Source organism: Anomaloglossus baeobatrachus, chromosome 1 (assembly GCF_048569485.1).
Source record: "Anomaloglossus baeobatrachus isolate aAnoBae1 chromosome 1, aAnoBae1.hap1, whole genome shotgun sequence".
Taxonomy (NCBI): domain Eukaryota; kingdom Metazoa; phylum Chordata; class Amphibia; order Anura; family Aromobatidae; genus Anomaloglossus; species Anomaloglossus baeobatrachus.
The window spans coordinates 356,916,085-356,940,558 of record NC_134353.1 but is presented as its reverse complement, the minus strand read 5'-3'; the positions used below and the strand labels follow the sequence as shown (position 1 = coordinate 356,940,558).

Here is a 24,474-nt window from a genome sequence, read left to right as displayed (position 1 = left end):
AACTGGTATTTACTCACTTGATGTTGCAAGTGCAGTTTGGTACGGCTGGTCAACCGACTTTCCTTTGTCCCAGTACTGACGTGAGTCCCAGTTGAGCCCTCCGTGCACATGCAGAGCTGATGGTCCCCTTGCCTGAAGCTGTCGGTGACCTGCGGCACTCCGCTCCTTTTCTTTCCGGGCCCAGTATGACAGGCCTCGCGGTCCCTTGTGGGGTAGGCTACTTCTCTGTGCCCTCTCCCGGATCCTATATATGAGGCTGTGTCCCTGAGCCTATGGGTGGTGTGGTACCCTGGAAGTCACCACACACGGCTGGATCAGCAGACCGCCTGGAGCTGTTGTCTTCTCTGGGGTCCAGTACACCCTCGTGCGTAGAGCCTGGGATCTTTCTACCCTCAGGCTACTACCTCCTAGTCGCCTTTTGGGGGTCTCCTCACAATCCTCACACCCCTCTCACTCTCTGGCTCCTTTAAACTGACACTCCTTCAACTGTCATTTTTCCTCTCTGCCAACTCTGCCTAGCAACACCTGTTGCTTCCCACAAGCCACACCCCTTTCCCAGGCTAACAGCTAAGGGATTGGTTCTCACATCTGACCACTGTTAACCCTCTACATGCTGCGCCCAGGTATCAGGGAATGTGCCCCTACCTGTGTGTGAGGTGTGGGTTGTCAGCATAGGGTGTTCCAGAAAGCCTTAGGATCCTGCAGATCACTGGGGTAGCGTATCCCAGGGTGCTGCAGTTATGTCTAGGTGTTCCTCATTCCGTAATGTTCAACAACCCCTAGCAATCAGGCAGACCATGCTGACTAGGCATGCCATATTGACCATATGTCTCAGTGCTGGCACACCTCCAGCAACACTGACTATGTGGGCCACGACACGTTCCACACCTGGAATGGCCCGTACGTGTCACTTACTGCCCCAGCTCCTGGGCATCCAAAGTCTATCAGCGTGGGAGGACTGTTTCAACTAAGTACCTATCAGATTATGGCCTAACAAATCTTATATGACGATACCTATTACGGATTCTCTATTTGTATACAGTTAGTTTATGTTCTGGGTGCAGTTAGTATTGACATGGTATGCAGAATTGTACTTTTCTCAATCTGCAAATCTGTGAACTCTACAGCAAATCTTGTCCTAGTGTAATTATTTTTTCAGGGACACTGACTTTTATGTCTAAATATTTGTTGCACATTGTCATTTTCTAGTGACCATGCAATTAGGACTTTAGAGATTGGTTCTGGTGTTGAGATACCCCATTTTATGATAGGGAGGGGTTACTAAGGGAAAGCGTGCATTATGCAGGGCACCAAAGAATTTAGGGTGCTAATCCTCCTCTGATAGGTACGATAGCCTACAGAGTAAGGACAGCAATTCCTGTTTCCCTGGCTCTGGTCTATACCTATTCTAATTCTTGGGCTCGCACAGTTGTGATACCTTTACTAATTGACTCCCATAAAACAGCTATCTGTGTGTTCACAGTGCACACCACCATATATTTGTGTTTGTCTTGTTTGTTACTGAGCTGACAGATTTTAATAATTACTTCATAAAATTGTTTTAAGAGGGATTTTTAGGTTTTTGCTTGTTTAGCAATAAAGTAGGAATCTTAACATACAGAAATATACCTTGTGGTTAAGAATTGCCTAGGCATTCCTGTTCTCCAGAATAGGCGCTGGTTTGCAGCTTTATGCAGCCAGAGCTAATAGGTGCTGTACGACTACTGATCTGATATCGATGACATATCAATATCAGATGCCCAGACAACCCCATGGAGTTAAAAAAAGACTGCATTATCCATTCCTATTATACTGTACAGTCCCTGACAGAAGTTCTGTCTCTTATCCATGTTATGTAAATAAAAGCTTATAATCTGACTTTAAATTCATCCATTGGTTTTATAAATTACTCTTTTGAAAACTGAAACCCTCCCAAAGTTGGTTTAGGTTATGAAAAGAATGTTGCTGCAAAGCTGAAGTATTGATCATTTAATGAACACAGAAAGGTCAGATTTTGGCAAGACAAAAGTTTTGTCGCCCACAGAAAGTAATGTGAAATTCGAACACATAATTAACTTCTACTACAAAGATATGTTGCATAACATTGGTGAATTAAGTTGTGGTGCTATTAGAGCCATATTTAATATTTTGTGTGACTTCCATGAGCTTGAAGGACTGCATCCATGCGGTTCAACAAAGATTCATACAATTTATTGATGAAGTCATCAGGAGTAACAAATAATGCAGTCTTACATGCCTCCCAGAGTTCATCTAGATTCTTTGGTTTTGTCTTCCAAGCTTCCTCTTTCATCCTACCCCAAACATGCTCAATAATGTTCATGTCTGGTGACTGGGCTGGCCAGTCCTTGAGCACCTTGATCTTCTTTGCCAGGAGGAACTTTGTTGTAGAGATGGATATATGAGATGGAGCACCATCCTGCTACAGAATTTGACCTCTTTTATGATTGGGAAAGTAAGAGGTAGCTAATACTTCTTGATATTTTAGGCTATTGATATTGCCTTCCACCTTGCAAATGTTTCACACACCCTCATACTGAATGTAACCCCAGACCATGATCTTTTCACCACCAAACGTAACTGTTTTCTGGATCCATACAGGCTCCAGTAGGTCTCCTGCAGTATTTGCAGCGGTTGTGGTGTAATTCAACTGAAGATTCATCAGAAAAATCTACCTTCTGACACTTTTCTAGCGTCCATCTGTTTAGCAGGCTGTGTGACTTGGCAAATGCCAAATGTTTTTTTTAATTAATTTAATCTCTTCAAATCTTTTTTTAATTCTTTGTCCTTGACGATGAGACACATTAAAGGTGCCAGCCACCTCTGCAGTGGACCTGGTCTTCAGCCTCTTGATAATCAAGGCTTTGGTCGCAGTGTGGATTTTTGGCATGTTGTCAGAGGTCAAGTTGCAGTTCAACTGAAGGTCTGGGGTGCTGGGTTTCTTTCTATACACACCCACTATTTAACCGATCATTTAGTGAGCACAGGTGAGGATGTAAACTAGGATTGGGTGCATTAAATGACAAGGCGACAAAACGTTTGCCTTGCCAAAATCTGACCTTTCTGTGTTCATTAAATGATCAATATTTCAGCTTTGCAGCAATTTTATTTTCAGAACCTAAACCAAATTTGGGAGGGTTTCAGCTTTTAAAAGAGTAATTTATGAAACCAATGGATGAATTTAAAGTCAGGTTATAAGCTTTTATTTACATAACATGGATAAGCGACGGAACTTCTGTCAGGGAGTGTACACTTCTAGACACATTGTTACATTGCTAATACCAAGAGATACAAAGAGACGAGCAGTTGTCCCTTTTACAAACCTCTCTGAAATCAATGAAATATTTATCTAGCTGTTACTTTTTTGTGTACATTTCAGGTCCAATGTCCAGACAGCTACAGAAAGCCTCAGTCACCATTGTAGGGGATCAAACCTGTAAAAAATTCTACCCCATTCAGATTAGTCCCAGAATGCTGTGTGCCGGTTTCATGCAGGGCGGTGTGGACAGTTGCTCTGTAAGTAATTTTTTTTATCCTATTTTTTACCTTATTCTAACTTTACTGCTGTGTTTATCCAAGACCTCACCACTAGAGTTGAGTGAGTACCTAACTATTCTTACTTGCTATACTCATAAGGAATACTGTCTAATACTCGCATATTCATTGCGAAAAACTCGCAAAGTATTGAAAAACCAAATGCCGTACTATTCGCACAAATAGTGCGGAATTGGGGTTACTCGTTACTGTGCGAGTTTTTCCACATTGACTTGTATTGCACACGCTATTTGAAATGAATACGTGAGTATTAGACAGTATTCGTTATGAGTATAGCAAGTAAGAACAGTTAGCTACTCGCTCCGCTCAACTCTACTCACCACCTCTCCAAAATATCACCAACCACAGATGTTTTCTTGCACACATGCAACTATAACACATATTGCTAAGAACCATTCCTGAAAGGTGTTACCAACTTCTTGGACAACCCCATCTTCGGTCCTATATTCCCCAGTGTAAAATGTCCTGTCCTGTTATGATCCGGAACCATGGAAGACCACCACAAATCATTGGCAAAAGGTGACAAGAGCATTGGCAACTAATCTAGCCGCCATCCCCTTACTAACCATCACAACTAGAAGTAGCCGAGGGGTGAACTAACATTCTGTGCACCGCGAACCCAGCCGGAGAACTAACTATCCTAAAGGTAGGAAAGATGAATAACTCTCTGCCTCAGAAAATAGACAAGAATAGCAAGCCCCCCACATTAAAAGACTGCGGTGATATAGGAAAAACACAATACACAGGTAGATGACAGAATTAGCAAAAGGTGAGGCCCCCGCTGACTAAAATAGGAAAGGACAGGAAAGGGACTGATGGTGGCCAGAGAAAAACCCTGCAAAATACCAACTTCCTGATAGTACATAAAGGCCCTCAGATCGCACAATCTGAACTCCGTCCTATACCAGGTGCCCTTGTCATACCAATGAACAGAAAACAAGAATCATAACAAAGTCAACAAGCCACAAACACATAGACCCAAAGGAGCTATACTCCACACAGAACTGCAGTAGTTCCCCAACAATCCACTAAGGGGGGAAATCCCTGCAAGCAAATAAACTGAAACCAACCACAGCAAATGACAAACCCAGATAAACAAAAGAACCAGACAATAAATAAAGAGCAAGCACTTATCTGGGGAAGATGTGGTGTAAAGCAGGATTAAGCAGGCTGGAGATACAAAGAACAACTGACATCCGGCAACAGCCTGCAATTAGACCAGGATTTAAATAAGCAGAGAGTTAGCAAAGGAAACACCCACTGCACAACACACCTGGTCCAAGTCCAAACCATTCCTGGCCACCAGAGGGAGTCTCCCAGCAGCCAAAACATAACTAACATTCACAACAGTACCCCCCTTCATACTTCACCAACCTGAACTCTCGCTGTCTCCCCATGGTGATCTTAAAAATTTAGGATTTTTGTTACCTGTTCTCTTCTAGCTTCAAGACTGTGGCCAGGAGGAATTAAATGGCATACCAAGTCTCACTTCCTCCTATCAGTCCATTAATTGTCTATGGAAGTCACAGTGCCAGCCAAGAGCAACACATCACAGACATTTAATGAAACAGCAGGGAACATGGAAAACCAACCTCTCCATTCAACTCCTGGTGGCGGTGATCAGGGGGTAAACTTCGAAGAAACTCCATAAACCCACCCTAATCAAACAGTGACCACCTTACCAATTGATAGGTCATAGTTCGTGTGGCACAAAATGCCCCATTAAACCATTTTCATATGTACAGGAGCCTGGCATTAATGGTGCTGTAAAATAATAGTAGCATGAAATCACACCAATCAATGTTGCTTCTGCACATGTATAATTTGGGGCAATTATTTTTTAAAGGGGTCGATGATCGAGATTAGTGGAAATTTGACATCTGTCACCCCCTCAGATCAGTTAACATTGGTTCCACGAGTGGCCAGATGTAAGCAGCATGTGGAGCGTCACACTACCACACGGTACATAGTTTAATATCTGCTGATACGTGTGGGTGCTGGATGACCTTGATATGTTAGCCTCAGACAATGCCTTTAATGTGTAATTGCCTCTTCAGGTGACTTTTCAGAATAAGCTGTTGGTGTACAGTAGGAATAACTATTTCTGACATTTCTGGGATTTGCATCCTTTCTTTTCTTTGGTTCCTACCTGCGGGCTCTACTTCTATAGTTCTGCTTTTGCCAAAGGATTAGAGTACAGCTGCTGCCTACAAAGGTCTATGGAGGAAGGGGTGAGCTGAAGTGGTAAAGAGGCAGATCACACTGTCTGTAGCCTCTATTAAAGGGAATGTGTCACCAGATGTTTCCCTATTAAACTAAAACAATCACCTACTGCACCTCCTGGGCTGCATTCTATGAAGGTGCAGCTTGACCCTGACTCCCCTTTTAGACCCCAAAAATAACTTTATAAAACTTGGCCCTAAGGTATGCTAATTACCTGTGTTGGCCAGATGGGCGGGCTCATTTTCTGCTCCGTTCCCCCCTCCTGCCGCTGATCGCAGTCCTCCTTCCTTGATTGACGGGATGACACCCTCTGTCATCCTCCTTGTCGCATTTTTTAAATCTCGCGCTTGTACAGTTAGGTAGGCTCGCGCAGGCGCAGTTCGCTCTGCCATATCACGAGCAGAGCAGAAAAGATAGCTGCTCTAGCTCACGCCAGTGAGCTATGCGCAGGCGCGAGATTATGGGCAGGTACAAGGATGGCGCTGGTGAGGTCGGCGCTTTGCATGACCTCACCAGCGTCATCCTTGTACCCGCCCATAACCTCGTACTCTGCCTCAACCCATATGGGCAGGCGCTGTCCACAGCTTCTGTTTATCTTTCATGTCACCTAGTACCCATCTTTCCCTGGGCCGGAAATTGATGGGAGGAGCTACAGAGAACACCACCATATGGCAGAGCGAACTGCGCGAGCCTACCTAACTGCACAGGCGCGAGATTTGAAAATGCGACGAGGAGAATGACTGAGGGCATCATCCCGTCAATCAAGGAAGTAGGCCGGCGATCAGAGGCAGGAGGGGGGAACGGAGCCGAAAATAAGCCCGCCCCTTGGCCAACCAAGGTAATTATAAAACCTAAGGGCCAAGTTTTATAAAGTTATTCCTGGGGTCAGGAAGGGGAGTCAGGGCCAAGGTGCACCTTCATAGAATGCAGCCCAGGAGCTGCAGAAGGTGATTCTTTTAGTTTAATAGGGAAAAATCTGGTGACAGGTTTCCTTTAATAGAGGCTACAGACACAGTGTGATCTGCCTCTTTACCACTTCAGCTCACCCCTTCCTCCATAGACCTTTGTAGGCAGCAGCTATAATCTGATCCCTTGGCAAAAGCAGAACTGAAGATTGATTTGAGCTAATTTTGAGTGTACTGTAAGTGGTCTGTGAAGGAAATGTGGAGAGAAGTGAGATAAATGAAAAGATTATAAAAATAAAAAATTAACACTAATGCTAATAACATTAAAAATGCAAATTTAGAGTGCATTCTGTATAATGGCCATACGATCTGGGCTTCCAAGTTCTAAAATCACATGTATACACAAATTATTTGAGAGAACTCCACACCAGTAAAAAAACCTGAATTTAATTGTGAAAAAGCTAAAAACATTTGCCACACATTTCACCCATTCTATTGCAAAGGCAAAATCAGTGGCAAAAAACCCCTATTGGAAGCAATTGGCCACCAGTGTAGCATAATGTAGAGACAGAGACCCTGATTTCAGCAATGTGTCACTTACCAGGCTGCTTAGTGTAGTTTTAATAGAAATCACTGTTTAATCAGCAGGAGATCATCATTAGAGGACTACAGTGATTTTATCAAAATGACAGCAAACAGCCCAATAAGTGACACATTGCTGGAATCTGGGTCTCTGTCTCTACATTATGCTGCTATTAGATGGGATAGCAAAAACCTGGTGACAGTTTCCCTTTTAAGTTTGCAAGTTCACACTTTGATATAACATTTCACTGCCCTTTTTAATCACAGGAGGGCCATGTCACTAGTCCTGTGAGCTCAGCATGAATCAAGTTAGTAACATATGAGCTCAGCGACCACTGGAGCTCCTACTGACTTGATTTATGATGAGTACAGAGGGCTGGAGACATGGCTGAAACAATCACTCCTTTGTTACCTCAGAAAGTAGCAGTTGTGCGCCACTGCTGTGTCATCTGCATACTCACTTATCATAAATGACCCGAGTATACAAACGTCACAGCAGCAGCTCTCAGCTATTTTCTGAGGTAACGTGTCTGTCTGAGGTTACACAGGAGAGTTCTTCTGCCACGTCTCCAGCCCTCTGACCTCATCATAAGTCAGTGATGTAGGCCCGGCAGCTACGCTGAGCTCTTCTCCAATCTGAATTATGAGGAACTCCCTGAACTGGTGAGGCTTCAGAAATATTCACTCCTGTGATACAACAGGCAAGGAAATGTGCTACCTCAGAAAGCAGCAGCTGCAAGCACCTGATATTTCATCTGTGTACTCACTTATCATAAATTACTTCAGCTTCCTCTCCTGGCCAGGAGCTGTGATATGTGGTGACCATGAACTGGAGCAGCTCTGCAGGATTTATAAGATCTCAGCTGATATACATTTTTTAACTGAAATTATTAAAATTATTATTCAACTATATTACATTAAAATGTACTTTGTTAATTGGATAACCCCTTCTGAAAACAAAACTTAATATTTTATTTTAATGTGAACGGTTTAACCCTTTCCCAACTAATGACGTACTATAAAACCTAAAAGTTGTGACCCCAGTGAAGATGTAATATAGAATCAAATGTCAGGGGTACACTGAAAAGAAAGGACCACAAAGAATGTATAGTCAAATCCAAAAATATAATTTAACTGGTACAAAAGGTGATAAAACAGGTGCACAGTGGTAGCAAGGAAAGATAGAAAAACTCTTGCTCAGAAACAAAACCCACAGAAATACCTGGAATGGCCACAAGATGGCTGTAACACCTACTAGCAAGGTATGTGTACATGTGCTATAGGCTGCAGTGGACGCCTCCTGACGAAGCCTTACGGTGAAACGCGCGTCGAGGCCCCGCCCCACGCTTGGTCTGTCTGATCTTTCATGTTCTCAATATGTCGCAAGGTATTGTGTCTTTGGCCGTTCTAGCTGCCATTCCCCGGGGGGTAAAATAGTTTATGGGGAGACATAGATTTCCGTCTACTGTTATTTATTACTCTCTCTGCGGCAGCCTGGTCCACTGCAGCCTATAGCACATGTACACATACCTTGCCAGCAGGTGTTACTGCAATCTTGTGGCCATTCCAGGTATTTCTGTTGGTTTTTTTTCTGAGCAAGGGTTTTTCTATCTTTCCTTGTTACCACTGTGCACCTGTTTTATCACCTTTTGTACCAATACATTATTTTTTTGTATTTGACAATACATTCTTTGTGGTCCTTTCTTTTCAGTGTACCCCTGACATTTGATTCTATGTTACACCTTCACTGGGGTCACAACTTTTGGGCTATATATTTCGTCGACCTTTCCGTTTCTGGAATTTTTATTTAAGGTTAAGTAATGACGTACTATGTCTGTCATTTGTTGTCTCCGTCTATTATGCAGACTCGCATGTTGAGCCTGCATCTTTCCCTGCAGATGGAGGCGGAATCGTTCAGCCTGCATCTGCCTCTAAGGCCAGAGTCACACTTGTGCGTGCCTCGCGTGTAACTCGTGCGAGTCTCTCATTGAATCACCTGGCACGGACTCGCACTCTCCTGACAGGAGCGGGTTGGTTGCATGTATGTCTATGCAGCTGAGACGCTCCTCTCCGGAGAGTGTGAGCCCATGCCGGGTGATACAATGAGAGACTCACGAGAGTTACTCGCAAGTGTGACTCTGGCCTAACAGCCAAGTGCAGAGCAGCGCTCCACCAGCAGCTGTTAACCTGCTAAGTGTCAAAGTCAGTCTTTGACAGTGGCATTTAATGTGGATTTGCGGGGGGGCGGGAGGGGGGTGCATGTTGTTCTGACCCCTCATCACTGAAAAGTTGCCATGACAGCCATTATGCACCCCCATAGAGCCTTCCCATCTACATTGTGAGCCCCCACCAGGCCCTCTTATATACACACACGTTATGAGCCCTAACCCAACCCTCCACAGGAGGCTAGCATCCTATCTGCATGAAATAACAAAACAAAAAAACAACAACACACATACTCACCTCTTTCCCATTCCCCTGTATCTCTGCTCCAGTTTCTGGTGCACTGACACTCCATACAACAAATGTGATGTCATTGCATCTGCTGATTGATGGTTGACAAGGCCAGCAGCATCGCTCTCCACCAGTGTATTCAACGCTAACTGTACTCTATTTAACTCACATAAGATGCACAATGTAACTTGTTGTCTCTCTTTTAGGGGGATGCTGGTGGACCTCTAGCATGCAGAGAACTATCTGGTCGATGGTTTCTTGCTGGAATAACTAGCTGGGGCTACGGCTGTGCAAGACCATACTTTCCAGGAGTTTACACCAGAATAACCTCTGTCCGCACCTGGATTGGGCAGACTTTACGATTATGAGGGTTACAACTCAGGGAGAGGCAGACCATAATGACCAAAAGCAGGGCACAGCTTAACTGCAGGCTATGGAGCTTGGAAGAAACAAAATGGACATTTTAAAGACCTGATCGCTCATACACGTCTGATGGAAAATGTAGACTATACTTTCTATAAATAAGTGTGACCTGCTATTATGACGACAAAATATCAAATCAGAAAATGAGATTCTGAGCCTGTGACATTTAATACATTATTCTAATACATCATAGTTAAGGGATATTTATTTTGTATAAAAGTCGATTATTGTAATAAATGACGATATTCCCAAACGGCAACTTTTTATAGAGTTGCAGGAATAAAACAAAAAATGTGCAACACTAACCCAAAACGTTGCTACATAGCAAAATCCAAAATTATTAACCATTTCATGGTTTAGAACGAAGAGAGTGTCTGTTTTGATATATGACAAACCTCAATATCATACATAGAATAACGGCAAGCAATAACCACTAGCCGGATATATTAGTTGAAGTTATTTTGTTCAATGAACAAATATGCATGAAGTGCAACCTAGGAAATGTGAAGGTTAAGAAGCTTCTATGTATGCGATTGCCATAGTGTAAGCCACAAATATGCATGTACATATTCATAGAGGCTAATTATGCAGGTAACTGATATCTTGTTCTAGACAATCTGTATAAAGGCGCATCTGTGAGGCTTCCCAGAATGAACATTCACACACAATTCAATGAAAATCATTTTATTCATCCACGTCTGCTTCCATTAAGATCCCAAGGAGATAAAACATGAGTAATTCTCGTCAGTACAGACAGATGAGGCGTTCTGACAATCTGTAACAGCGTTGCAGTGAATGCATACAATGTCTATGATCAAGTGTGTAACCAACCAGTAAAATATACAATGATGCAAGTGTCTCACGTCAGCGTGGTCTTGTGTTCAGCTATACCCAACGTCTTCTACGATGGCGTTCTCATCTCCAGAGTATAAATGTAATTAGGGGAAATGCATAAGCTTTATATTCCAATTATACAAGTGATTTATACCAAAGTGACACGAGCACAAGCCTCAGCCTAGCGTAATCCTGAGAAATGGCCTTGTTAGAGTATATACTGAGACAAGGGCCAGCACGGAGTATAGACAGGGGAAGCCATAACACATTACAGCAGGGATCTTCCAAGGAGAAGACAAACAAAACTGTCATTTCAAATCTAAAAGGAAAAAACTTCTGCGGATTAATGAGTCACAGTTTATCAATGGCATAGCCATTAGGTTTGTCCATTTCAACCATTCACTGCCTCTTGCTATGCCGCGTAGGTTGATCATCCTGGTTTAATCAGCTCCAGGGCAGCCGAAGGGTTAACTCCTAGTGGTAGTAGGTGCAGGATTTCATTGGGATGTTCGGTGGCTTGGCTCACATCTTGGCTCGCTCTCTTTGCAATCTGGAGTTGTAGGCTCTGGATACAGTGTTCCAGGCATCCATGTATCTGTCCATACACATTGCAATACATTTCTATGGAGAGAGAAAAAAAAAAAAAAAAACAGATTCTGAAAATCATAATTTTGTTACAAGCATCCAGAGCAAAACATACATTTTAAGGGACTCTGTCAGTATATGTTATATGATCTGAGAGCAGCACGACTTAGGCTGCTTTCACACTTCCGTTGTTTTGCATCAGTCACAATCCGTCGCCTTGAGAAAATATTTTGCAGGATTCCGTTTTTTCCCCATAGACTTGTATGGACGACGACGGATTGCGACTGATGGCATTGTGTTGCATCCGCCGTGTGACAGATCAGTAGTGGAACAACTGACCGTGGGCAGCAGGAACGCAGCATGTAGCGTTTTTTTAATCCTTTTTTTTTTTCACTGCGCATGCTCAGCTCATGTTTAATTCAAATCAATGTTTCTCTCTCTTTTGGTGGCCGAACGATCGGCCGGCAGTGGCTTTGGTGAGCGATCAGCTTGGCGGCCGGCTTTTGTGAGTGATCAGCTGATTGCCCGGCAGCCGGCTTTTGTGAGCGATCAGCTGATTGCCCGGCCGCTGGGTGAACAGCTGATCGTTCACAATAGCCGGACGCCGGTAAAACAGTAAAAAAAAAAAAAAAAAAACACAACGGATTGTTTTTTTGCAGCATCAGTCACATCAGTTGTGCCACTATCTGCAATGCATCCGTTGCATCAGTCACACAACTGATTGTGACGGATGCAATACAACACAAGTGTGAAAGCAGGCTTGGCTACAGAGATCTGGATTCCTGCGATGTATCACTTAGCTTACTACATTATGATAGAGTTACAGTTCTCTCTGCTGCAGAGATTTTGGGAGTGGTCATTGATCTTGCCCATCAACAGCCGTGTCACGGGAGTGCGGGACGCCAATGGCTTGTCATGAGTCAGCAAATGACCCCTATCTCTCTCATCACAATCCTCCTGTGAACGCCAGCATGGGCCAGCATTCAGAGAAGATCATGATTTAGGCTATACAGAGCAGTATCGATGCACTGCTCTGTACAACAGAAGTGATCGGTAAATTCTCAGCTTCAAGGTCTCAAAGAAAACTAATACTGTAAAAAAAAAAGTAAAAAAAAGGTTTTAAAAACTATTAAAAAAGACCCACCCCAAAAATTCAAATCATCCCTTTTGCTCCATTAAAAGTTAAATAAATAAAAAAAAACAACAACACATTTGGTGTATAAATATTAATCTGGCTGGTAAATGCATAATAAAAAAACACAAACAAAAAAAAATTCATGTTTTTTGGTTGCTGCAACATTGCAATAGTGATCAAAAATTGTATCTATTCAAAAATGTTATGAGTAAAAAAAATCAGCCTCTAGCAAACAAACAAAAACAAAAACAAAAAAAAAACAACAACAACATGTATGGTATCAATGGAAATGTAGTGACCTGGAGAATTACTTTAGTAATTTTACTGCAAATTAAAGCCATAAAAATAAAAACCAAAAGCAGATTTGCACTGCCAACCACTGCACCAGACATAGAAATTGTTGACATTTTTCCTTAACATTATATTGTAAAAACAATGGGGTCATTCAAAACTACAACTCACAAAAAAACACAACCTCCAATATGTCTATTTTGTTGGAAAAATAATAATGTTATTTCTGTTTAAAAAAAGTGAGGGAAAAAAAATGAGAATTCAAAAACAAAGGTCTGAGCCCTTTAATGGTCAAAGGATGTTCTAGGCTTAGAATTGATCTTCAATATAAGATTGTTGGTCCGACACCATCCTAGATCCAGCCAAATGTGCGGCTTACAGAGCTGGAACAGCACATCTCCATACACCCTCTAGTGGCCATGCTAGAGTACTGCAGTTCAGCGCCCTCTTACTTGAATAGGAGTGAGTAAAGTGGATGCGGCTTGATACGGAGCATGCACAGTGCAAAAAACTGCATCCGGCGTCCATAGGCTTGCATTGTAAATCGCGCCGCATCGCCGCACAAAAAAACGTGCCAGGCAACATTTCATCCGGCCACCGCATGGGCTAAATATGCCGCATCCGGCAAAAACCAGACGCAACGCAAGGCCATGCGGCACAATACGGCGCTAATGCAAGTCTATGCAGAAAAAACGCAACCAGCGGCAAAAAAAAAACGGTTGCGTTTTTTTCTGCAAAGCGCCGTATTGTGCCGCTCAGCAAAAACTGGATGTGTGAAAGCAGCCTTATGGACTAGGAAGGCCACAACAGTGTTTGAAGATGTGCAGTTCCTCCTCTGTACACCATTTACACCTTTCCAGCACTGGAGCAGCAATCAATGGGGTGGCTGAACCCCACTAATGTGATATTGACAACCTACTCTAAGGATAAATTCCCACATCTTAAGACCCAAGGACATTTTCATTTTTGCAATTTCACTTCTCCCTCGAGCCATAACTTACAGGTGTATCTCAATAAATTAGATAAAATAATAAATTTCAGTAATTCAATACAAAAAGGGAAACACATTATGTAGAGTTATTACACACAGAGGGATCTATTTCACGTGTTTATTTCTGTTAATGTTGATGGTTATGGCTTACAGCCAATGAAAACTTTGAGACCACAAGTATACAAACTGCATAATTGCAGTCATGTGATGACCGCTGGAACCGGCAAGCAAAGCTGAATCCTAATGATGTGTGCGTTACACTCCGTTAACATTTGGCAGGATGCAGTGCTTAGTGAAGATTTCACCAGGGGTGACTCCTTTAAGAGACGTCTAGCTCATATCAGTGTTTTTTTCATGGCAGGCCTGATATCTATGAAGTGGGTTGTCATCTCCATGCGGCTGTGGCTTACACTGCATCTTCTTCTGGAAATATAAAACATAGGTACAAGCCACTATATATCTAAATAATGGACGTCACATACCTGCTCAGAATTGTCCAGTGATCCTCCAGGTTTCCCGACACACTTTCGAAAACATTTATCAGTCATTCGCTGTCAAGATGAGGAAATTGTTAGTAAAAGTCTACAACATTGCAAAGAAAATCACAGACTTCTCAGAGTTAGTGTGAAACCTCAAGGGGCGGCAGAAACACCACCCGCACTGGCCAATAGCCACAACAAATTATGAAGCCATTGTGAGCGGGTATGTGCAGTCAGTCCGCCTTATATTCACCATTACTAACGGTACACCTGAAAACCCCCAGAGCCCAATTAGGTGGTGTCAATATAACAGTATAAAAGCAACAGAAGCTTAACCGCTTCCAGTCACTAGAAACACTCTACTAATGCAAGTGCCACCTTCCATCAGTGAAGAGACAGTGATTATTCACCCTGGGGATCAGGCAGCGGGAGGCCACAGAGCGCAACCTCCCCTACAAGCAAATATGTAGGGAGCGAAGTGAGCATTGTCAGCGCTTGCAGTGTCTCCGTTACTGCCTTACATGCCACGGGCAATAGGAACCACTGCATTGAAGAAGTTTGACAAGGGCCAATACCTTGCACCCCCATCACTCAATTTTTTCAGCATGTGTGTGGACCTTTTGAATTCAGGTGGAAAATGGCGAGCCTGTCATGTGTTATGCACTCATATAGTGCTAACTGACCCGCCTGACCTAGTGTTGTGCGTCATTTATAGGCCATTATTCAGACACTGCATCTCGCGTGTCCATGTGAGATGCACCTATATAGTGCTGTTTAGCCCGCCTGACCTGGGTTTTTTGGCGTCATTTGTAGGTTACAGTTCAGACACTGTGCATTTCACTCATTATATGATGGGCTACAAGTGCAAGCCTTATGAGTGTGCCTGTCTTATGCTAAGCAGCCGCCCCTACCCTTTAGTGTGGAGGTTGTGTGGCTATATCATCAGCATCTTAGGCTGCTTTCACACTACGTTTTTTTAAAATGCAGCATGAACGTTTTTTAACGCAAAAACGGATCCAGTGCAAATGCGTTTTCAATTCAATGCGTTTGCAATGTACTCGCGTCAACATGCGTTCACATGCGTTATAGTGAGGATCCAGCGACTTGCAGTTTTTTAACTTTTTTCAAAAACGCTACTTGTAGCGTTTTTGAGCTGCGTCCAAATACTGCAAATTGCTGGATCCTGACTATACTGCATGCAAACGCACGTGAATGCTGGCATGCTGATAGACAGGATCCTGCTTGCTCTACTGAGCATGCCCAGAAACCAGCCTGGCATGATCAGTCTTCTCTCTCCCCCTACCTCCCCCGCCTGAGAGCGGCGGACGCTCGTAACCAAGGTAAATATCGGGTAACCAAGCAATGCGCTTCACTTAGTTACCCGATGTTTACCTTGGTTATGTGTGCAGGGAGCAGGCAGTCCGGCTCCTAGCAGCTACGGACGCTCGTAACCAAGGTAAATATCGGGTATCCAAGCAAAGCACTTCGCTTAGTTACTCGATGTTTACCTTTGTTACCAGCGTCTGTAGCTGTCAGATGCCGGCTCCCAGTCTATCACGTTCAGTTCCCCTCACTCCCGATCACATGACTTCAATGCCCACCCATAAACTTCAAGTGGCAGGATCCTGCAAAATAACATGCGTTTTTCTTTGTAAAAACAGGATCCACTTTTACAGCAAAAAAACGTTCATGACGCATGTTAAAAAAACGTAGTGTGAAAGCAGCCTAACACCTGGGCTGCAGCCATCTTTATGAGGAAGGCTCACCACATTCTGTGTGTGCATACATCATCTGTCTTGGCTCCTTTTGGTAAGTTTTTCTATATTGCTCTATGTGGTTTTTCTAACCCCCATCACTATCAGCTCATCACAGTGGAGGGTGCTGATGGTTATTATGACAGTCGGAGTTCTATTGTGACATTGCCCAAAAACGTAACAGATCATGCAGGACGCAGTAGCACACTCACAGGCTAGATATATAACACTAAGAAGTACAGTGCAGTATCTATAAGATCAAAGGTTCCTCTGTTGGACAAATACTGCCAAACTATATATACACATTATTTATTAATTCTAGCCTGAACTATTGCAATTCTGATTGGTCTCCCTCTTACTAAACTCTCCCCTCTCCCCTCTATCCAGAATGTTACAACCAGGGTCATATTTCTCTCTAACTGCTACTACGATACTTGTACCCTGTGCCAGTCATTGCACTGGTTGCCCATCCGCTACAGAGTCCACTATAAACTTAGCACTCATCCACAAAGCTCTCCACAGGTTCTGCACTGCCCTTCATCTCCTCCCTCATCTGTCCATCACCCTAGCCATGCCTGTCGTTCCGCTAATGACCTAATACTGATATTCTCTATAATATCTAATCTGAATTTCCCACTCTCGTCTCCATGACTTCTCGTGAGCTGCGCCAATTCTCTAGAATGCACTACCCAGGACAATTTGCTTAATTTACAATAGCCACAGTTTTAAGCGTGACATGAAAATTAATTTCTTTAAACTGGCCTATCACTAGCGATGAGTAAAATATTCGGGTTATTTGTACTGAATGCCTAATATTATTCAAGTCTACATCACGAATAACGAACCTAATGCAAGTCGATTTTTATGGGAAATCTTCAAGAAAAATTCTCAAGATATCCATTGACTTGAATTAGGTTTGTTATTCGTGCCAAATACTGGATAATAATGGATATTCAGTACAAATAATACAAACCCAAATATTTTTATATTCGTTCATCACTACCCATCACCTCACTTATCTAACTATTCACGTTTTGCCGTTACTATATTTTCTTTAAAATCTGGTCCTTTTTCTTAGGCTGCTTTCACACTACGTTTTTTTAACATGCGTCATGAACGTTTTTGTAACGCAAAAACGGATCCAGTGCAAATGCGTTTTCACTTCAATGCATTTGCAATGGACTCACATTAACATGCGTTCACCTGCGTTTGCGTGCGTTATAGTGAGGATCCAGCGACTTGCAGTTTTTTTACTTTTTTCAAAAACGCTACTTGTAGTGTTTTTGAGCTGCGTCCAAATACTGCAAATTGCTGGATCCTGACTATACTGCACGCAAACGCATGTGAACGCTGGCATGCTGATAGACAGGATCCTGCTTGCTCTACTGAGCATGCACAGAAACCAGCCTGGCGTGATCAGTCTCTCTCCCCCTACCTCTCTGTCTCTCTCCCCCTCCCGAGAGCTGCGGACACTCGTAACCAAGGTAAATATCGGGTAACCAAGCAAAGCGCTTCTCTTAGTTACCCGATGTTTACGTTGGTTACATATGTAGGGAGCAGGCAGCCTGGCTCCTAGCAGCTGCGGATGTTGGTAACCAAGGTAAATATCGGGTATCCAAGCAACTTACACGATGTTTACCTTGGTTACGAGCCTCCGCAGCTGTCAGATGCCGGCTCCCAGTCTATCACGTTCCGTTCCACTGACTCCCGATCACATGACTCCAATGCCCGCCCATAAACTTAAAGTGACAGGATCCTGCAAAATAACACATGCGTTTTTTTGCTGTAAAAGCAGTATCCGCTTTTACAGCAAAAAAAACGTTCATGACGCATGTTAAAAAAACGTAGTGTGAAAGCAGCCTTATCTGTTTACACCCTCCATGAACTTAATAAATAACCATGTACCTGCACTTGTACACATGTTGGCTGGTGACCGGTTCATGCAGCGTTATATGAATTCCCTATTTATTATATTGCTGGTCGGACCATATAATATGAGCACTTTTTACCATCTACCTTTTATGCCTCCCTATTTCCTCATAGACTGTAAGCTTGCTAGCAGGGCCATCACCTCTCTTGGTACCTGTTGAATTTTGTTATTCTGTACTCTTTTTGTGTGTACATGTACAGACACTTTAGATAAAAGTGGTCTGACACTGCCGATTTCAGACATCCATCTAATATGTATGGGGGCTTCCTGACTGAATGATGCTTATAGATTGTTTTAGGGGGCACAGAAAATGCCCATAACGTAATAGTAACTTACCAGTGATGCCTTGACTCAAATGTAAGGGCAGTCACACAAGCCATGAGGCCAAGACTTTCAGCGCTACTGATGGTCATGGCTGGCATATTACACAAGTGGTCAGGACACCAGCTCAGACACTGCCCCCTATGGGTGCACAGATGGTTACTGATGGCCTATTACACAAGTGGACAAAACACAGGCTCAGACACTGCCCCCTATGGGTGCACTGATGGTTATTGATGGCCTATTACACAAGTGGACAGGACACAGGCTCAGACACTGCCGCCTATGGGTGCACAGATGGTTACTGATGGCCTATTACACAAGTGGACAGGACACAGGCTCAGACACTGCCCCCTATGGGCGCACTGATGGTTACTGATGGCCTATTACACAAGTGGACAGGACACAGGCTCAGACACTGCCCCCTATGGGCCACTGATGGTTATTGATGGCCTATTACACAAGTGGACAGGACACAGGCTCAGACACTGCCCCCTATGGGCCACTGATGGTTACTGATGGCATATTACACAAGTGGACAGGACACAGGCTCAGATACTGCCCCCTATGGGCCACTGATGGTTACTGATGGCATATTACACAAGTGGACAGGACACAGGCTCAGACACTGCCCCCTATGGGCGCACTGAAGGTTATTGATGGCCTATTACACAAGTGGACAGGACACAGGCTCAGGCACTGCCCCCTATGGGCCACTGATGGTTACTGATGGCATATTACACAAGTGGACAGGACACAGGCTCAGATACTGCCCCCCTATGGGCCACTGATGGTTACTGATGGCCTATTACACAAGTGGACAGGACACAGGCTCAGACACTGCCCCCTATGGGCCACTGATGGTTACTGATGGCATATTACACAAGTGGACAGGACACAGGCTCAGACACTGCCCCCTATGGGCGCACTGATGGTTACTGATGGCCTATTACACAAGTGGACAGGACACAGGCTCAGACACTGCCCCCTATGGGCGCACTGATGGTTACTGATGGCCTATTACACAAGTGGACAGGACACAGGCTCAGACACTGCCCCCTATAGGCCACTGATGGTTATTGATGGCCTATTACACAAGTGGACAGGACACAGGCTCAGACACTGCCCCCTATGGGCCACTGATGGTTACTGATGGCCTATTACACAAGTGGACAGGACACAGGCTCAGACACTGCCCCCTATGGGCCACTGATGGTTACTGATGGCATATTACACAAGTGGACAGGACACAGGCTCAGATACTGCCCCCTATGGGCCACTGATGGTTACTGATGGCATATTACACAAGTGGACAGGACACAGGCTCAGACACTGCCCCCTATGGGCGCACTGATGGTTATTGATGGCCTATTACACAAGTGGACAGGACACAGGCTCAGGCACTGCCCCCTATGGGCCACTGATGGTTACTGATGGCATATTACACAAGTGGACAGGACACAGGCTCAGATACTGCCCCCCTATGGGCCACTGATGGTTACTGATGGCCTATTACACAAGTGGACAGGACACAGGCTCAGACACTGCCCCCTATGGGCCACTGATGGTTACTGATGGCATATTACACAAGTGGACAGGACACAGGCTCAGACACTGCCCCCTATGGGCGCACTGATGGTTACTGATGGCCTATTACACAAGTGGACAGGACACAGGCTCAGACACTGCCCCCTATAGGCCACTGATGGTTATTGATGGCCTATTACACAAGTGGACAGGACACAGGCTCAGACACTGCCCCCTATGGGCCACTGATGGTTACTGATGGCCTATTACACAAGTGGACAGGACACAGGCTCAGACACTGCCCCCTATAGGCCACTGCTTTCAGAAGTCTTCAGTGCACCTGTGGTAATGGGAACCGATGAGTATTATCAGGTCCTGCCTCTAGACGAGACAGTTCTCCTGTCAGGACAATGGCCGGAGCGCAGCACAAGGTCAGGGCTGTCACCTGAAGCTGTCAGCTGCCACTCTCTCACCTGCAGCAGCTCCTGTGCATTGGCGACCGCGATCTGCACCTTCACTTGCTCCATGATGGCGCCAGTGTCTAACTTTCCGGAGCCCGCAGCAGAAGCTGACGGGGAAAAATCGGAGCTGAACCCGTCCATGTCCTCTCCGAGCCGCTGCAGCTCAAAGTCACACACGTGCCGGCGACTTCCGGCTGGAATGCGGAACCGGAAGCTGTGGGCAGCCAGCCGCGCAGAGCACTGTGGGGGTTGTAGTTCTTGGAGGCTCTCAATAAGCGCCCCCTGCTGTACATTTTCTGCCCAGCACTCCTTCCATGTTCTGACTAGCCGTCATATACTGTAGATCAGACTTCTAGCATTTCATGTACAGTATTCGCTTTTATAGACATTTTCCACATGGACCCATGATTGGTGTGAAAACCTCTGCGCCTGCGCTGGATTCATCTGTATTTATGGTCGAGGTAGTTGGAAGTGGGGGAAAAAACACAGATGCAAAACAGACAGCATCTTTAGGACACCCCTTTATTACTGATCCATTGCAGTGATTAACATATAAGTCTGTTTGTATAATGTTATAATGTCCAACAGGTGGTATGTGGGTCACAGATTATTACACAAGACGGCACATCATTTCTTAATTCAGATTTCATAACTATTAGTGATGAGCGAGCATGCTTGTTACTACTCGGTACTCGCACGAGTATCGCTGTACTCGGGCTACTCGGCGGGTACCGAGTAATTTCGCGATACTCGTGCTGTACTCGTGGTCGTCATCCCTGCATGTTGGCGCTCTTTTGAGAGCCAGCCCTCATGCAGGGATTGGCTGGTAGACCACTGCAATGCCACAGCCCTGTTAGTTGTGGAATTGCAGTGATTGGCCGGCCTGCACAGCGTGACCGAGCCTTTATACCGGCGGGCGCACTGTGCTCTGCACACAGTCATCTCATATTCCCTGCTATCCCCGCCCACAGGCGCCTATGATTGGTTGCAGTGAGACACGCCCCCACGCTGAGTGACGTGTCTCACTGCACCCAATCACAGCAGCCGGTGGGCGTGTCTATACTGTGCAGTAAAATAAATAAATAAATAATTAAAAAAAACCGGCGTGCGGTCCCCCCAATTTTAATACCAGCCAGATAAAGCCATACGGCTGAAGGCTGGTATTCTCAGGATGGGGAGCTCCACGTTATGGGGAGCCCCCCACCCTAACAATATCAGTCAGCAGCCGCCCAGAATTGCCGCATACATTATATGCGACAGATCTGGGACTGTACCCGGCTCTTCCCGATTTACCCTAGTGCGTTGGCAAATCGGGGTAATAAGGAGTTAATGGCAGCCCATAGCTGCCACTAAATCCTAGATTAATCATGTCAGGCGTCTCCCCGAGATTCCTTCCATGATTAATCTGTAAATTACAGTTAAAAAACACACACACACGAAAAATCCTTTATTAGAAATAAAAAACACTAACAAAATCCCTCATCACCAATTTATTAACCCCGACAAACCCTCCTTGTCCGGCGTAATCCACGGTCCTCCAGCGTCGCGTCCAGCTCTGCTACATTCAGGTGACAGGAGCTGCAGAATACACCGCCGCTCCGGTCACCTCCACGCAGCTAATGAGGTGAGTATAGCGATCAGCTGAGCTGTCACTGAGGTTACCTGCATGCAGCGGTGCCGCGATTAACCTCAGTGACAGCTCAGCTGATCGCTATACTCACCTCATTAGCTGCGTGGAGGTGACCGGAGCGGCGGTGTATTCTGCAGCTCCTGTCACCTGAATGTAGCAAAGCTGGACGCGACACTGGAGGACCGTGGATTACGCCGGACAAGGAGGGTTTGTCGGGGTTAATAAATTGGTGATGAGGGACTTTGTTAGTGTTTTTTATTTCTAATAAAGGATTTTTCGGGAGTGTGTTTTTTAACTGTAATTTACAGATTAATCATGGAAGGAATCTCGGGGAGACACCTGACATGATTAATCTAGGATTTAGTGGCAGCTATGGGCTGCCATTAACTCCTTATTACCCCGATTTGCCAACGCACTAGGGTAAATCGGGAAGAGCCGGGTACAGTCCCAGATCTGTCGCATATAATGTATGTGGCAATTCTGGGCGGCTGCTGACTGATATTGTTAGGGTGGGGGGCTCCCCATAACGTGGAGCTCCCCATCCTGAGAATACCAGCCTTCAGCCGTATGGCTTTATCTGGCTGGTATTAAAATTGGGGGGACCGCACGCCGTTTTTTTTAATTATTTAATTATTTATTTCACTGCACAGTATACACACACACACCGGCTGCTGTGTTTGGGTGCAGTGAGACACCTGTCACTCAGCGTGGCGGGCATGTCTCACTGCAACCAATCATAGGCGCCGAAAAGCAGGAAAGCAGGGATTACGAGATTGTTTAATGAGCGGCCGGCTTTTTCTAAAGAGGAAAAGCCGCCGGAGTTTAGTGAACAGCCGTGCAGCGCCGCAGCAGTGATCGGGGAACGGTAAGTAAGAGAGAGGCGGGAGAATGACCGACAGACTGTGAGAGGGGGACAGACAAGACAGAGAGAGACCGACAGAGCGAGACCGACCGACGGGAGATAGAATGAAAAAAAAAATGACCGACATCGCTAGTAAAAAGCACAAAACGTGCGTTTTGGACATCGGAGTGCCACACAATATTTTACGTAAAATCTTTCATGTATTAATCTCAAAAAGTAACATACACCAGCTCTATCTCACTATTGGGTATGTGCCCTTAACATTTCCGCCATGAAAATTCATTTTGGTGTCATTTTGGAAGGTTTTCTGGTGAGTCCGTAAAAATGGCGTAAAACGCGGACAAAATTGTTCACAGCTGTGACTTTTGAGTGATAAATGCTTCAAGGGATCTTCCCCATGCTGTTGCCATGTCATTTGAGCACTCTTCTGAAACTTTTGTGACATTTTTAGGGTTTCTACATGCTGCCGGTGGTCATTTCACAAAAATACTCGGGTCTCCCATAGGATAACATTGGGCTCGGTGCTCGGGCCGAGTACACGAGTATCTTGGGATGCTCGGCCCGAGCCTCGAGCACCCGAGCTTTTTAGTACTCGCTCATCACTAATAACTATACATCCAGTAACTTAACATTTTGTGACATATTCACCATGCTGCAGTCAGACTGGGGCGGACATGCACATGGGCACAAAGGCCGCACTTCACCAACAATCTGCACCACATCAGCAGCCACTGTTCAGGGACCATGCCAGCAGCCATGGTTCAGGGACCGCAGCGGCAGCCACTGTTCAGGGACCGCAGCGGCAGCCATGGTTCAGGGACCGCAGCGGCAGCCACGGTTCACGCTTCTCAAGCCATGTATATTTATGAAATATGAATTCCTAAAAAGGATAAAGAAAAGGAAGTGATGAGTCGTCTTTAGTATATGGGACTTTTAAGGGTACTTTCACACTTGCGTTGTCGGTATCCGTTGCATTGCGTTGTGTAACGGATGCAACGGATGTGTTGCATATAGTGCCACAACGGATGCAACGAATGCTGCAAAACAACGCAATTCGTTTTGATTTTTTTTTTTTTTTACAGTTTTACCGGCGGCAGACTATTGTAAACGATCAGCTGATCGCTCCCAGCAGCCGGCCGCCAGGTGACCAGCTGATTGCTCCCTGCAGCCGGCCGCCGGGTGACCAGCTGATCGCTCCCTGCAGCCGGCCGCCGGGTGACCAGCTGATCGCTCCCTGCAGCCGGCCACCGGGTGACCAGCTGATCGCTCCCTGCAGCCGGCCACCGGGTGATCAGCTGAGCGCTGTCACTTGCCGGCGGCCGGGCATGCCGGTGGCCGGTCGCTCAGCTGAGCGCTGTCGCTTGCCGACGGCCGGGCGCTCAGCTGAACGTTCGGCCACCGCGAGCCAAAATAAAGTTTGATTTAAAAAAAAAAAAAAAAAGAGCATGCGCAGTGGAATCCAGAGGATTCCGCTGCTCAAAATAACGTTACATGCTGCGTTCCTCCCGCTGGGC

The 24,474-nt window shown here is 45.1% G+C and overlaps 2 protein-coding genes across 2 annotated transcripts in view; one reads left to right on the top strand and one right to left on the bottom strand.

Annotated features, from left to right (window-relative positions):
- The window catches only part of TMPRSS9 (transmembrane serine protease 9), a 291,040-nt gene extending 279,950 nt beyond the window's left edge, over window positions 1-11,090 (top strand). Inside the window, exons 19-20 of the mRNA XM_075352437.1 lie at window positions 3,398-3,534; window positions 9,944-11,090. Of these exons, the coding sequence (XP_075208552.1) occupies window positions 3,398-3,534; window positions 9,944-10,105 (299 nt within the window). The 3' untranslated portion in view covers window positions 10,106-11,090. The remainder of the gene's footprint in view (window positions 1-3,397; window positions 3,535-9,943) is intronic.
- TIMM13 (translocase of inner mitochondrial membrane 13) lies at window positions 10,829-20,664 on the bottom strand. Its single transcript, XM_075352438.1, has 3 exons — window positions 20,481-20,664; window positions 14,479-14,547; window positions 10,829-11,615 (listed from the first exon to the last, which is right to left on the bottom strand). The coding sequence occupies exons 1-3, from the start codon at window positions 20,607-20,609 to the stop codon at window positions 11,517-11,519; spliced, it is 297 nt and encodes a 98-aa protein (XP_075208553.1). The 5' UTR covers window positions 20,610-20,664; the 3' UTR covers window positions 10,829-11,516.
- Window positions 20,665-24,474: the final 3,810 nt, after the last annotated feature.

Bases quoted from the DNA above. Each gene is read 5' to 3' on its own strand.
- TIMM13 (XM_075352438.1), bottom strand. From the start codon at position 20,609: ATGGACGGGTTCAGCTCCGATTTTTCCCCGTCAGCTTCTGCTGCGGGC. The intron at 14,548-20,480 runs GTGAGAGAGTGG...TCATCTTGACAG, and splicing joins ATGCACAGGAGCTGCTGCAG to CGAATGACTGATAAATGTTT. The intron at 11,616-14,478 runs GTATGTGACGTC...CTCTCTCCATAG, and splicing joins CACTGGACAATTCTGAGCAG to AAATGTATTGCAATGTGTAT.